This window comes from Jaculus jaculus, chromosome 2 (genome assembly GCF_020740685.1).
Source record: "Jaculus jaculus isolate mJacJac1 chromosome 2, mJacJac1.mat.Y.cur, whole genome shotgun sequence".
In the NCBI taxonomy this organism is placed as follows: Eukaryota; Metazoa; Chordata; class Mammalia; order Rodentia; family Dipodidae; genus Jaculus; species Jaculus jaculus.
Window position 1 is genome coordinate 51,216,652 of NC_059103.1, and position 15,403 is coordinate 51,232,054.

Here is a 15,403-nt window from a genome sequence, read left to right on the forward strand (position 1 = left end):
TCTTTAACTTTTCAGGACTATCACCCACTTCAAGGATCTCTTGAAACTGATGGCCTTTCTGACAGAAAACTGTATGTACACAATTTGAACACAGTCCCAGAGGTCCCTGAAGGTATTGAGAGGCTCAAGGACCCTGGTAACAACTACTGGCATGTGAAATACAAGTAACCAATGTTGAACCAAAGAAAACAAGGCTAAAATGGTTCAAGTTTTCACTAGGCCTGGTATCCCATCTACTGTAGAGTCTGAGTCAAGAGGATTGCAACGGCAAGTCTAGCATGAATTACAGAACAGGGACAACTTAGCAAAATACTATCTCACAAGAAGAAGATAAAAAGGGCTGGTAAGATGGCTTAGCAGTTAAGGTACTTGCCTGCAAAGCCTGAGGTCTCAGGTTCAATTCCCCAGTACCTATGTGAGCCAGATGCATATGGTGCCACGTGTGCCTGGAGTTCGTTTGTAGCAGCTAGAGGCCCTGGTATGCCCATTCTTTATCTCTCAAATAAGCAAATATTTTTTTTTAGATGACAGCTGATAAATATAGCTCAGTGCTCAAGTCTAGCCATACACAAGGTCCCTCTCCCCCTATAAGGGCACGCATGCATGCACGTATGAAGGCTCAAATTTCTATCACTCCAGTTGGCTACTCCCACCATACAGCCAAAGACAAGTACTGACTGTCTGCAGACCATCTTTTCACCATCAATTATAAAATCCATCAATCAAAACAAGCTAATCAACCGAAACTTTTCTTCAGGGATCTGACCAGCCTCAAAGAAGAACACATGCCTACCACCCAAGTGAAACACTCCAGCCCAGTAAAGCCCCACCCAATCACACTGTTCTCCAGGCAGGTTATCATATCTCATTCTTTTATTGTTATTTTTGGTTTTTCAAAGTAGGGTCTCACATAGCCCAGGCTGACCTGGAATTCACTATGTAGTCTCAGGGTGGCCTTGAGCTCAAGATGATCCTCCTACCTCTGTGTTGGGATTAAAGGCATGCACCACCACACCTGGCTATACCTCATTCCCCTAAGGAACACTGCACATCAGAGGGAAATTGCCTCATGAAAGAGTTACCAAGTATGGGGGAGGGGCACACAATTCTTGTCATCAATAACTCACAGAAATGTCTAAGAAAATAATGTGCCCAAACAAATGAACAGTATTATGATAAAAAGAAATTAAGAAGCAATGAGTAGGAGCTCTTTAAATTTAAAAGGTACTGCTTAGGGCTGGAGAGATGGCTTAGCGGTTAAGCGCTTGCCTGTGAAGCCTAAGGACCCCGGTTCGAGGCTCGGTTCCCCAGGTCCCACGTTAGCCAGATGCACAAGGGGGCGCACGCGTCTGGAGTTCGTTTGCAGAGGCTGGAAGCCCTGGCGTGCCCATTCTCTCTCTCTCCCTCTATCTGTCTTTCTCTCTGTGTCCGTCACTCTCAAATAAATAAATAAAATTTTAAAAAAAAGGTACTGCTTAATTTTAAATTTCAATAAAAAGAGCAGTGTATGGGCTGGAGAGATGGCTTAGTGATTAAGGCACTTGCCTGCAAAGCCTAACAACCCTGGTTCAATTCCCTAGTGCCCACGTAAAGCTAGATGTACAAAGTAGCACATGTGTCTAGAATTTGTTTGCAGTGGCTGGAGGCTACTCTCTCTGTCTATATATCTCCCTCTCCACTTATAAATGAATAAATTTTTTTTTTAAAAAAAAAAAAGCAGTGTATGAGAGTTGCAGAGATGGCTCAGCAGTTTCAGGCGCATGCAAGAAGATTGCTACATTATCGGGCCAGGCAGTCTAACAGAAAAACAGAGAGCTCCTGGTGCAGTGAAGGACTGTCTCAGGAAAATAAGGCAGAAAAGTAAAAGAAGAGGACATCCAACATCTTCCTCCAGCTTCTGCATGGATGCACATAGGGCAAATGCAACTGTACACATACATGCATATACAAGCACAAACACATACTCACACCCCATAGTACAAGCAAACAAAGAGAAAAAGAAAAGAAAAAAGAAGAGGGCCGAGGAGATGGCTCAGTTGGTAAAGTACTTGCCCTGCAAGTATGAGGACCTGAGTTCAGATCCCCAACACCCATGTAAAAGCCAGTAAAGTTAAATGGGGAAAGAAAAAAAAATATTACTGGAGCAGGGTGTGGTGGCACACGCCTTTAATCCCAGCCCTTGGGAGGCAGAGGTAGGAGGACTGTTGTGAGTTCAAGGCCACCCTGAGACTGCATAGTGAATTCCAGGTCAGCCTGAGCTAGAGTGAGACCCTACCTCAGAAAACCAAAAAGTTACTGGGACTAGACATCCATACACAAAATAATGGAGTTGGATTATTACTCATTACTCATCATAAACTTAAATGTAAAACTAACATTCTCTGAAGAAAATATGAGTAAATCAAATGCCTAATAACTGTACAGGGCTAACAGTTTCTACTGAATCAGACAGGAAAGATGTAGATTTTTTTCCATTACCACAGAAAACTGAAGTATACAGAACTATTTCAGAAAACTCTAGTCCGAGTCCCCAGCCCACCCCAGCTAATGCTACGTAGAACAAAAACTGATTATCCTACTGAACCCTGCTCAGAATGCAAATCCATGAGTGAAATATAGGTTTTCAGCCACTGGTAGGAACAAAGGAGTTGGGGAGGGGGTTGCTGTAGTCATGGTAGAAATGAAAGCTTGGAATGTGAAGTCATCTACTACAGCTCTGGAGTCCATGATACCAGCTAAAAGGTGAAGCCAATCACATTTCATGCTAATGTCCAATCAGTGTTTGTAAAACACAAAGAAACATTAAAAACTCAAGCCCTCAATACCTTTAACCCCATGTAACCTTGCATTAAAAAGAGTTGACTAGCCAGGTGTGGTGGCACATGCCTTTAATCCCAACATTTGGGAGGCAGAGGTAGGAGGATGGCTGTGAGTTCAAGGCTACCCTGAGACTGCAAAGTAACTTCCAGGTCAGCCTGAGCCAGAGTAAGATCCTACCTCAAACAACAACAACAACAACAACAACAACAACAACAACAAGTTGACTACTACTCTAGAAAAAGGGCTGACACTTCCTGGCCCTGAAGCAACCCAAGAATTTCAGAACATTACTATCAAGACTCATTGACCAAAATAAATGACTGGGTAAACAAAGCCTAGCTGATTTCAGTAGGTGAAGATTCCTTTGCTTTTCTAGTTTTTCTACTTACAAACTAATTTTCACTAATAGAAGTATTTTCTAAGTTTTGTCGTTATTTGAGAGAGAGAGAAAGAGGGAGAGAAAAAGAATGGGTGTGTCATAGTCTCTAGCCACTGCAAACAAACTCCAGATGCATGTGCCACCTTGTACATCTGGCTTATGTGGGTACTGGGGAATTGAACCGAGGTTCTTTGACGCCTTAACTGCTAAGCCATCTCTCCAGCCCTTTTGTTTTGGTTTTAGAGGTAGGGTCTTGCTCCAGACTAGGCTGACCTGGAATTCACTATGTAGTCTCAGAATGGCTTTGAACTCACTGTGATCCTCCTACCTCTGCCTACTGAGTGTCAGATTAAAAGGTGTGCACCATCATACCCAGTTATTGATTTTTAATTTTTTTAAGTTTATTAATTTGAGAGAGAGAGGTAGATAAAGAAAGAGAATGGGCACCCCAGGGCCTCTAGCCACTGCATATGAACTCCAGATGCATGTGCCACCTTGTGCATCTAGCTTACATGGGTACTGGGGAATCCAACCTGGGAACTTAGGCTTTGAAGGCAAATGCCTTAACAGCTAAGCCATCTGTCCAGTCCTGGAAGTTTTTTTTTAATTTTTCTTCTTTAAACAAAGATTTTTATTTATTTGAGAGAGAGAGGTACAGATAGAGAATGGGTGTGCCAGGGTCTTCAGCCACTGCAAACTCCAGACTCATGTGTCACCTCATGTATGTGGCTTATGTGGGTCCTGGGGCATTGAAGCTGGATCCTTTGGCTTGCAGGCAAGTGCCTTAACTGCTAAGCCATCTCTCCAGCCCTAAAGTCATTTTGATATTTTATTTATTTACTTATTTTGAGAGAGGCAGAGAAAGAGAAGAGAACAAGGCAGATAGAGAATAGGTGTACCAGGGCCCACAACAACTGCAAACAAAGTCCAGATACATGCACCATCTTGTGTATCCAGTTTACATGGGTACTGGGGAATCCAACCTAGGTCCTTAGGCTTTGCAGGCAAGTGCCTTAACTGCTACGCCATCTCTCCAATCCAATTTTTTATGTATTTTACCTTATTTTTTATTTTTTGGTATAGAAGACAGGCAAAATTACTACAGAATTATATGAAATACTCTCAAGGATGAGACTAAACAACAGCTGAGGAGGAGGCCACTGTGGAGGAAAACACTGTTGCTGTGAGAGTGGACAATGGCAGAGGGCATTGAGTTAGACTTTAGTTTTTGGATTTCTGAGACATGGTCTCACTCTGTGGCCTAAATTCATAGCAATACTCCTGCCTCAGCTTTCCAAATGCTGGGGTTATGCACATGGGCTACTATACTGAGTTAGTTTTACTATTTTTCAAAACTAAAAATGTTTTTAAACAAATAAAAAGCCCTTGAGTATTTATCATCAATAAAGCTCTTTCTTCTAAACACAGCAAAGTTGTGGTGGTTTGATTCAGGTATTCCCCATAAATTTATGTGTTCTGAATGCTAGGTCACAGCTGGTGACAATTTGGGAACTGGATCATCCTGGAGGCAGTGTATTGCTGGGGGCGGCCTTAACAGGTGATATAAGCAGCTTCCCCTTGCTAGTGTTTGGCTTATTCTCTTGCGCTGTTATCCACCTAATAATGTTGGCCAGGAGGTGATGTTCACCCTCTATTCCTGCCATTGTTTTCCCCAGCCATGATGGAGCTTCCCATCAAGTCTGTAAGCCAAAATAAATCCTTTCCTCCCACAAGCTGCTCTTGGTTGGGTGTTTTCTGCCAGAGACGCAAAGCTGACTGCAATGAAAGCATTTTAAAATATTTTATTTATTTATTTGTTTGTTTGGGGGGGGGCAAATGGAGAGAAAGAATGGGCACATCAGGGCCTCGGGCCACTGAAAACAAACTCCAGATGCATGCACCCCCTTGTGCATCTGGCTTATGTGGGTCCTAGGGAATTGAACTGGGGTTCTTAAGGATTTGCAGGCAAACGCCTTAACCAGTAAGTCATTTCCCCAGGCCTGATGAAAGCATTTTAAATGAAGTATCAGTTTTAAATACTGGAACTAATAGAGGTTACAATCTTGGAAAATTAAGAAAAGAACTGGGGGGGGGGTATGCTGGAGAGATGGCTTAGTGGTAAAACCAGAAGACCTTAGATTGATTTCCCAGGACCCACGTAAACCAGATGAACAAGGTGGTGCATGCATCTGGAGTTCGTTTGCAGTGGCTGGAAGCCCTGGCACACCCATTCTTATTCTCATTCTTTCCCATTCTCTGTTACTCTCAAATAAATAAAAAAAAAATTTTTTTAAAAGAAAATAACTTGGGGGCCAGGCATGGTGGTGCACACCTTTAATCTCAGCACTCAGAAGACAGAAGTAGGAGGATCTCCAAGAGTTCGAGACCACCCTGAGACTCCATAGTGAATTCCAGGTCAGCCTGAGCTACAGCAAGACCCTACCTTGGAAAAAAAAGAAAGAAAGAAAAGAACTTGGGATTAAAAGAATTTCCACTTACTCACATATGCCAAATCTTAAGATATATAACTTATTTTTAATAATGAACAATGAAGCCACACATGCATGTTGGAATTTCTATGTCTGCAATGAGATTTACTAAAGAATTGCTATGAATTTTAATTGTTAAATGGGTTTAATAGCTACATATTAAAGAGGATCTGTGAGACATACAGATTAGAATTAAATAGTATTCAGGACTGGCCTGCAGCAACTGTTACATGGATGGTGGTTTGTTTTCCTCCTTGCTAGTCATACTTGAAAATGTGCACACAAAAAAGTTAAAATCGACCAACAAGCTCTCTAGTTAAATGTTTGAGCTTGAAAGGCAAAGCAAAAGTTATCAGATTATTAGATAGGGATAACTAGAATTTCAGTTATTATTGGGAAAGAACAAAATATCAAGAATAAGCACAACTGCATCTGATCTCTAGAAATAGTCATCACTCTAAGACATACATGTAATTATTCTCAGGTGAGAATTACAGTCAATGTTGGCTGACTCATACCTTACACAGAAGGCTAATATGGCCTGAGGTGTTCTACTCCTCAAGTGTGAAAGCAGCAATGCTCAAAACTTCAGACCTTTCGAAGCGCCAATATGACAAGTGGAAAACTCTACACCTGACCTCAAGATATGAGTACAACAAAAATATTATATATAAGATCGCTTTCAATATGTATGAAGCACATATGAAACAAAGGAATTTTGTCTTTAGATTTGGGTCCTATTACTAAGATATCTCATTATGTATATGCAAATACTTCAAAAGCTGACAAACTCCAAAAGCATTTTACACAAAGGGTACTCAACCTGAATGTGTGGTTACTGAATTTCTTAGCTGACAGCCAATAACCAGAAGGGAGGCTACCAAGGACAGACACCCAAAGTTATGGAAGATAGGAAATTTACCACCACTTACCACAACTTTATGGGGAGCAGTAACAGTATATTCACTGGAACACTCACAGGTTTTAGAGTCAAACATAGATGAACTTCCACAGCTACTCAGTAGCCCTATGAACACGGCCAAATTATACTTACTTGTACTTTTCTTCTCATAAAAATGATAGTGATCAGTAGATTTACCTTGGTTGAAACAGATAATTTTCAAGAATCTTGGGAGCAGATTCTACAATTCCTGTCAACAATTTGCCTGCCTCCTTCTGAAAGACCCTAAACTGGAGCCATCCCGCTAAATGGCTTCCAAATTCAAGCCCCTCAGAAGTTTCACAAGATAACATTTATTGCTAACTTTTGGTATAATTTGTTAATAATACATTGTACAAGTTGGGCTGGTGGCAACACGCCTTTAATCCTAGCACTTGAGAGGCAGAAGTAAGAGGATCACCATGAGTTCAGGGCCACCCTGAGACTACCTAGTGAATTCCAGGTCAGCCTGGGCTAGAGTGAAACCCTACCTCGAAAAACAAAACAAAAAATACATTATACATAGAACACAATTTGTACATTAACTTATCACTTAACTTTTTAAAAAAATATTTATTTATTTATGTATTTGAAAGAGAGAGAGAATGGGCACTCCAGGGCCTCCAGCCACTGCGAACAAACTCCAGATGCATGTGCCACTTTCTGCATCTGGCTTACGTGGGTCCTGGGCAATCGAGCCTCTAACCGGGGTCCTTAGGCTTCACAGGCAAGCGCTTAATTGCTTAGCCATCTCTCCAGCCCTCACTTAACTTATTTCTAACTATGGCCATTAGGACTCTTGGTTAGGAGGCTAACATGTTAAAGTTGTGTGCTTGGAAAGCCTGCTGGCCAGGGTTGGTTAATCAATTTCCTATTACCTACATAAAACTGGATGCAAAGTGGTATATGTATCTGTGGTCCCAATGAACCTATGACAACAGAAGACAGAGCCAAGTGAATCCAAAGCTTGTGGGCCAGCTAGTCTGACATTCATTTGCAGTCAGTCTGACAATTCCTTTATAGTGTCAAGAGACTTTATCACAAAGAAGGTGGAACACAGAGATCTCAAAGTTGTTCTCGGACTTCCACATGGCTATCATGGCATGCACACCAACACACAAATAAAAATAAATTTTAAGGGGCTGGAGAAATGACTTAGTGGTGGTTAAGGCTCTTTCCTATAAACCAAAGGACATAGGATTCCCCAGACCCACGTAAGCCAGATGCACAAGGTGGTGCGTGCATCTGGAGTTTGTTTGCGGTGCTTGGAGGCCCTGACATGTCCAGTCTTTCTCTCTCCCTCGCAAATAAAAAAAATATATTTTTTTTAAAATAAAAAAATGAAATTAAGAAAAATCTCTTGGGGGACTGGACAGATGGCTTAGTGGTTAAGGTGCTTGCTTATAAAGCCTAACGGCCTGGGTTTGATTCCCCAATAACCATATAAAGCCAGATGCACATGCATCTGGAATTCATTTGCAATGACAGGAGGCTCTGACATGCCCATTCTCTCCACCCTCCCTCTCTATCCTGACATATATATATATAATTTATTTGAGAGCAACAGACAGAGAGAGAAAGAGGCAGAGAGAGAGAGACACAGACAGAGAGAGAGAGAGAGAGAATGGGCACGCCAGGGCTTCCAGCCACTGCAAACGAACTCCAGATATGTAAGCCACCTTGTGCACCTGGCTAACGTGGGTCCTGAGGAAGCGAGCCTTGAACTGGGGTCCTTAGGCTTCACAGGCAAGCGCTGAACCACTAAACCATCTCTCCAGCCCAATAAATAAATTTTTATTTTTAAATTATTTTTGTTGTTTATTTTTATTTATTTATTTGAGAGCAACAGAGAGAGAAAGAGGCAGAGAGAGAGCGAGAGAGAGAGAGGGAGAGGGGAGAGTGGGCACGCCAGAGCTTAGAGCTTCTCAGCCACTGCAAACGAACTCCAGATGCGTACGCCCCCTTGTGCATCTAGCTAACGTGGGTCCTGGGGAATCAAGTCTTGAACCGGGGTCCTTAGGCTTCAAGGCAAGTGCTTAACCGCTAAGCCATCTCTTCAGTCCCCAATAAATATATTTTTTAAAAAAACCTCTTGTTGGGGCTGGAGAGATGGCTCAGTGGTTAAAGTGCTTGCCTGCAAAGCCTACCTGGTTTGATTATACAGTACCCATATAAAGCCAGACACACAAAGTAGCATATGCATCTAGAGTCCATTTGCAGTGGTGGAAGCCCTGGCATGCCCATTCTTTCTGTCTTGTCTATCTCTTCTTGCTCTCTCTGCTAGCAAATAAATAATTTTATTTGATAGAGAAAGAAGCACAGAGAGAGAGAATGGGCATGCCAGGGTCTCCAGCCACTGCAAATGAACTCTAGACACATGCGCCACCTTGTGCATGTGGTTTATGTGGAGTCCTAGGAAATCGAACCGAGGTCCACTGACTTTGCAGGCAAATGCCTTAACTGCCAAGCCATCTCTCCGGTGCATAAATAAATAGTTAAAAGTAGAAGAATAGATTAATGGGGGTGAAAAGGCCCAAAATGAGGTCTAGGGAAGAGATTGAGTAAAGGAAAGTTGGAGGGACAGCAAATCAAAATCTAAGAGGATATAAATAAATCATATGTAATCCTACTTTTTTGGATAATGGAACACTCAAGAGCCGTAGATTGTTGCTAGAAAATTTTCAGTGCCAGGGATGGGATATCTTCCAGTGAGTTGCTGGCCAGGGAGATCCCTGATGCCCCCAAAACATTACAGGCCATTGCCAAGGCCCTTGGTTTCCCACCAGCAATAGATGGTAAGACCCTATTGCTGAAGACTCCACATACTTGGGCTACAAGACCACTGAGAAATCCTGCTGGATCTGAGCTGATAACCTCCTCCATGTAGACCAGCTGACAGAAAGCTTGAGAAACCATTGTGCATGCAATTCAATGGGAGAAAGAGAAATCACCAGTAAAGATACTGAACAGTGGACACTGCAAGCCTTATATTTGGCCAATCAGGCCAAATGAGCCAACAGGTGCAATAGTGGCACGTCTGTTATGGGGGAAAGCAACTGCCCTCTAATTGGACTGGAGGCCCGCTCCATGGGAGGGAATACATCTGATACTGAAAACTTAAATCAGAGGTAGTCATGAGCCCTAGGGGTGTAATGTATGCTGCTATCTGGCTAAATGTATATACTATGCTTATCAAACTGCCCAGTAAACACTTCTGTTAATGTTCACACCCTTATATTAATGCTACTCTCACTTTTGGTAGAGAATCTTCTCTTTTCAGATGGCAGTGACCTTGTGACGACTCAAAGTATTGTATCATGGTGATGGAAAGAAATGACCACAGTGCTCAGTACTGTAGTATCTCTATCACACCTTCAAAGGCTCAGGGTCTAATGTGGAAGAGGTGATGGAGAAAATGTAAGAGCCAAAGGGCGGGCAGGAATCCATACAACATGCTCCCACCAGACACAAAATGGCCTGGATATACATGGCCTCACAGTGCCTGACACTACCTGCATAAGAGGTAGAAAAGATCATGGCATCAAAAGTAAAAGAGACTGATTGAGATGGGGAGGGGGTAGGATGGAGAATGGAGTTTCAAAGGGGTAAGTGGGGGGAGGAAGGGTATTACCATGGGGTATTTTTTATATTCATGGAAGTTGTTAAAAATAAATAAATAAATAACAAAAAAGGGGGGCTGGAGAGTTGGCTTAGTGCTTTAGGTGCTTACCTACAAAGCCAAAGGACCCAGGTTCGATTCCCCAGGATCCACGTAAGCCAGATGCATCTGGAGTTTGCAGAGACTGAAGGCCCAGGTATGCCCATTCCCTCCCTCCCTCCCTCTCCCTCCCTCCCTCTCCCTCCCTCTCTCTCCCTCCCTCCTCCCTCTCCCTCCCTCCTCCCTGTCTCTCTCTGCCTTTGTCTATCTGCCTCTTTCTCTTTTTCTCTCAAATAAATAAACAATAAATAAATATATTTTTTAAAAGTTTAAAAAAAAAAAGCTAGGCATGGTGGTGTATGCCTTTAATCCCAGCACTTGGGAGGCAGAAGTAGGAGGATCACCATGCATTTGAGGCCACTCTGAAACTACATAGTGAATTCCAGGTCAACCTGGGCTAGAGTGAGACCCTACCTTGGGGGAAAAAAAAACTCTTGGCTATATAAGCTAAATTATATAAAACAATGTTCATGGGGATGGGAGATGGCTCAGCAGTTAAAGACACTTGCTTGCAAAACCTGCCAGCCCTGGTTCCACAGCACCCACTTAAAACCAGATACACCAAGTGGTACATACATCTGGAGTTTGTTTGCAGTGGCAAGAGGCTATGGCACACCCATACTCTCTCTCCCAATCTCTCTGCTCATAAACAAACACTTGAAAAAACACAACCGGGTGCTCATCACCTTGTTATGCTTATCCAGCAGGGTGGTATACTCAGTAATAAAGTTCTTGAATCCAACCTTGGCTGTATACATAAGAACTTTAAGGGTTAAATTCCAAAATGCATCATAGTTTAGCACCTCAGGCCTCACCTAATGGCCTTAGACAAGATTACACATTAGCTTTTTGTATCTCTATAGGATTGATGAGTTCCATAATATATTTTAATACTAATAAATGAACCCTTAAGCCTACCTGAATGAGGCATTTGCTCACATCACTAGCACAAAGGGCTTTGTTACAGCTGAGTGATACAGGAAGACACATCAGGAACATCAGAAAAGCTAAAGTAAGCAGAGTATAGTGTGACTTCATGATTTTTCAAGGGAGCCACTCAGTAATCCCAGGAAGCTAAAATAAAGAAAAGAAAGAGAAACTTCTTTAGTTCAAAAGCAAGTAGTAGGGTTAGAACAAATATAAACATGAACTCCAAGAAATCAAGATTCACTGTGTCAAAAACTTTGAGGGAGCACTTAAAGAATATTCTCAATGAATAATTCCTTATTCAAACATTAAGCTAGGGATGACCACTTTGAAAGATTAGAACCGGGAACCATGAAAACTATAATGGACATGTCTAAAGCAAACCAACAATACCCTGAAGACATACCAATTGCGCTGCTAATAGTAAATCTTAATTTTTGATGCAGTATTCATTATTTAACTTTAAGCCTATTTCTGAACTATTAATACTGCTATTTTTATGTACTTTTCAAAAATATCCTCCTTCTCTTCTCCTCACCCCAAGATTAAATCTAATTCTTCATGCATGTAAGGGAAGCACTCTACAACTGAGCCCCAACTTTTTAAATCTTGGAATCAAAACAAATTTGTAAGTGAAAATTATTTCAGTGATTATCTCACTTTGTCTCTTAACACAATATAGTAAGTAGCTCAAAGAAAGGTGCAGAACCCACAGTCATTCAATTGACTGAACCAATAATAAAGTGTAGTAAATTATTAATTGCATTAAGTAATGAAGGGGGAGAACTGGAGAAATAGCTTAGTGGTTAAGACACTTGCTTATGAAGCCTTAAGACCCAGGTTTGATTCCCCAGTACCCATGTAAGCCAGATATACAAGGTGGCACATGTGTCTGGAGTTCATTTGTAGTAGCTAGGGGCCCTGGTGCATCCATTCTTTCTGTCCCTTTCTATCTCCCTCCCCCAAATAAACAAATATTTACAAAAAAAGGAATGGTGGGGTTAATATGAAGATATTCTTCTAATTCTGTTAGAACCGTAAATTTTTCAGAATTATTAAGACAATTATTAAGAGCTGGGCATGGTGGTTCATGCCTTTGATCTACCTTAAGCACTCAGGAAGCTGAGGTAGGAAGATTGCAATTAGTTGGAGGCCAGCATGGGCTACACAGTGAGTCCCAGGTCAGCCTGGGCTAGTAAGACCTGCCTCAAAAAAAAGAAAAAGAAAGGCTGAGGGAGGAAGGGGCAGCCTGACAACACACCAGCACAAATTCTCCTAAGGATTAAACAGCCAACTTGATTAAACGTTTGTTTCATGAGGTTAAAAACACACACTCCCAATACAATCAATCAAAATAAATACTAGTCTGGCATGCATGGCCGGGCACACCTGTAATTGCAGCGTTTGAGAGGCCTAACAAGAGAATCCTGAGCTCAAAGCCACCCTCAGCTATGAAGCAAGACCCTGACTGATTACAGTTTTAATTATTACAAAGTACAATCAAGGAAAAGTAATAAGATGATGGCTTCAATCAAGGCCTCTGTATGTGGTATGACTCAGTTTTAAAACACAAAGTCCGGGCGATCTCTACCGAGGACACAAAACATTCCCCCCAAACCGTTAGTCATCCCATTTTTCTCATTCACTTAACCCCACAATACCAAGTAGGATGATGTCAAGAGTCAGCAGGACACAAATACTGTGGAAAATCAAAGGCATTTCAAAACCGACTGATCCAGAACTCATTTTCCTCTCACCACCACCAAAAACTGCACACTCCCCGCCTTCCCCAGTTATCTTCCCAGGTGTTTCACACATTCATCTCACGCCCAAAACCTTTCTGGAAAAAGTAAAATAAAATAAATTAACATTGAGAGACCAGGTGCAAACACCAGTCAGTGCTCTCAACACGTTTAAATAAAGGAGTTGAGGCATAATCACGCATCAATGGTTTCCACGCAGATTTCCCCCAGTCCTCAGCCAGGCCACCTGGGGGTCTCTGGGGAGGGGGTGCTGGCAGACCTGGGCAGAAATGGTCCCTTTGTCTATGGCTGACAGAGCCCGGCGCGGTGAAGGGCCCGGGCGGGATGGGCGGGGGGTGACGCCGAACCGGGGTCCTCCCTCTCGTTGCAGGATGCAGAGGATGCGGGGGAGCGCCGAGAGGCTACCGAAGACCCGGATGCAGGGCCTGGATGCTGCCCCGCAACCCCCCCCCCCGCCGCCCCCGGCGTCCTGCTCCGTCCTCTCCGAGCACCGGGCCCAGGCTTCTCGGGCTCGACGGAGGCCCGAACACGGCGGCCGCCCCGGCCCGCTCTGCTCACTCACCGTGGCCGCGGCGCCTTCGAGTGCCTCGGCGGCCGACCGAGTCCCCCGGGTCCTCCAAGCAACTCCAGCGAGCCGCCGGCAAAAGACAGGCCCGCCCGCCGCCAGCTCCAGTCGGGAGGCGTCTCTAGTGCCCCGGGACGCCCGGCCGCGCGCGCCTACCGCAGGCCGCTCCCTCCCACCTGGCCGCCGGCCGGGCCACGCCCAGCGCGGGCCCCCGTCCAGGCCACGCCCCCGGGCCACGCCCCCCAGGTGCGCGCTCCCTGGCCTCGGCCAGCTGCAGTGCCTCCAGCGCCTCTCCCCTGCCCTCCCTCCTCCGGCCTCCCTCCCCTCATGCCTCAAGCAGTCTCTCTCCTCATGCCTCAAGCAGTCTCTCTTTCTCTCCCCTCATAACTCTCTCTTCTCATGCCTCAAGCACCTCCCTCTCTCTCTCTCTCTCTCTCTCTCTCTCTTTCTCTCTCTCTCTCCTCATGCTTCCAGCACATCTCTTCCCCGCCCCCCCACCCCCGCCCATGCCTCATGCATCTCCCTCTCTCTCCTCATGCCTCCAACATGTCTCTCTCCAGCTGTTGCCATCAGCAGCTGCCATAGTCCTCACAGCAGCCCTGCGAAGAGGCCCCTTTTGCAAAGTTCTTCTGAGCGGCTGACACTACTCTTGGCCTTGATATGATGATGCAGCAGTGCCTGCTGGCCTCCAAGGTTGCTGGGCCTGGGAAGGGGACTAACCTGAAGTCCGCACTGGAGAGATGAGCGATGCTCACTTGGACATTCAGTTTACCCTGTTTTTTTTTTTTAAAAAATTTATTTATTTATGAGAGAGACAGATAGAGATAGAGAGGGAGAGAATGAGCGTGTCAGGGCCTCCAGCTGCTGCAAATGAACTTCAGACGCATGCGCCACCTTCTGCACCTGGCTTATGTGGATCCTGGGGAATCAAACCTGAGTTGTTGGGCTTTGCAGGGAAGCACCCTAACTGCTAAGCCATCTCTCCAGCCCAAAACGATTTATTGATAAACTCCTTCTGTATATACACAATGTACGCTGATCATAATCCCTCCCATCACCTTCCTTTGTCCCCATCACTTTCCATGGCATTCACTCTTTTTTCCAACTAGTTTCTCTTCTATTTTGATGTCATCAGGCATTTTTGTCCTCTTCCATCATCCATGACATGTTGATGTGTCCAATATTAAATAGGTCTTTAAATTTTTTATATTATTTTATTTATTTTTGAGGTAGGGTCTCACTCTAGCTCAGGCTGACCTGGAATTCACTTTGTAATCTCAGGGTGGCCTTGAACTCATGGCAATCCTCCTACCTCTGCTTCCTGAATGTTGGAACTAAAGGCGCGTGCCACCACATCCAGCTAAAATTTTACTATTTTTTAAAATTTGTATTTATTTGCAAGCAGAGAAAGATGGAGAAAAGAGAGACAGAGAGTTCAGGTACACCAGGGCCTTTTGGGGCCAGTCCCTAGCTGACTACCTGCAAAAAAAAAGGCTACCTTGCTCCTAATCCATATCACTGTGAGGTCATGAATACCCTGGCCACTTTGTCTTTGGAACTCTTACACTTAAATGAAGTCAGATGCTTGTACAAATTTGGGATCAAAGGAGTTGTGGTTTCTCAGCCTCTCAACCTGCCTGTGGGTCAGAGAAGATCTATTGGCGATAGGAGGCCCTGTAAGAAGAAGCTTTCTCTCTTCCTCTGTTCTCTGTTCCCTGTCATACTGTGCCAATCACCACAAAGATATCAAAAGTATAAGGGCTGGAGAGATTGCTTAGTGGTTAGAGCGTTTGTCTGCAAAG

General features: G+C 43.8%; 1 protein-coding gene across 2 annotated transcripts in view; it reads right to left on the reverse strand.

Annotated features, from left to right (window-relative positions):
- Positions 1–13,736, reverse strand: part of Twsg1 (twisted gastrulation BMP signaling modulator 1) — a 46,028-nt gene extending 32,292 nt beyond the window's left edge. The window contains exons 1-2 of one of the 2 annotated variants that reach the window (XM_045143957.1): positions 13,599–13,736; positions 11,265–11,420 (exon numbers count right to left, since the gene is read on the reverse strand). In XM_045143957.1, coding sequence (XP_044999892.1) covers positions 11,265–11,384 — 120 coding nt within the window. In that variant the 5' untranslated portion in view covers positions 11,385–11,420; positions 13,599–13,736. Of the gene's footprint in view, positions 1–11,264; positions 11,421–13,295; positions 13,314–13,598 lie in introns of those variants that run through there. The other variant, XM_045143958.1, reaches the window with a different exon arrangement.
- Between the last annotated feature and the right edge of the window lie 1,667 nt (positions 13,737–15,403).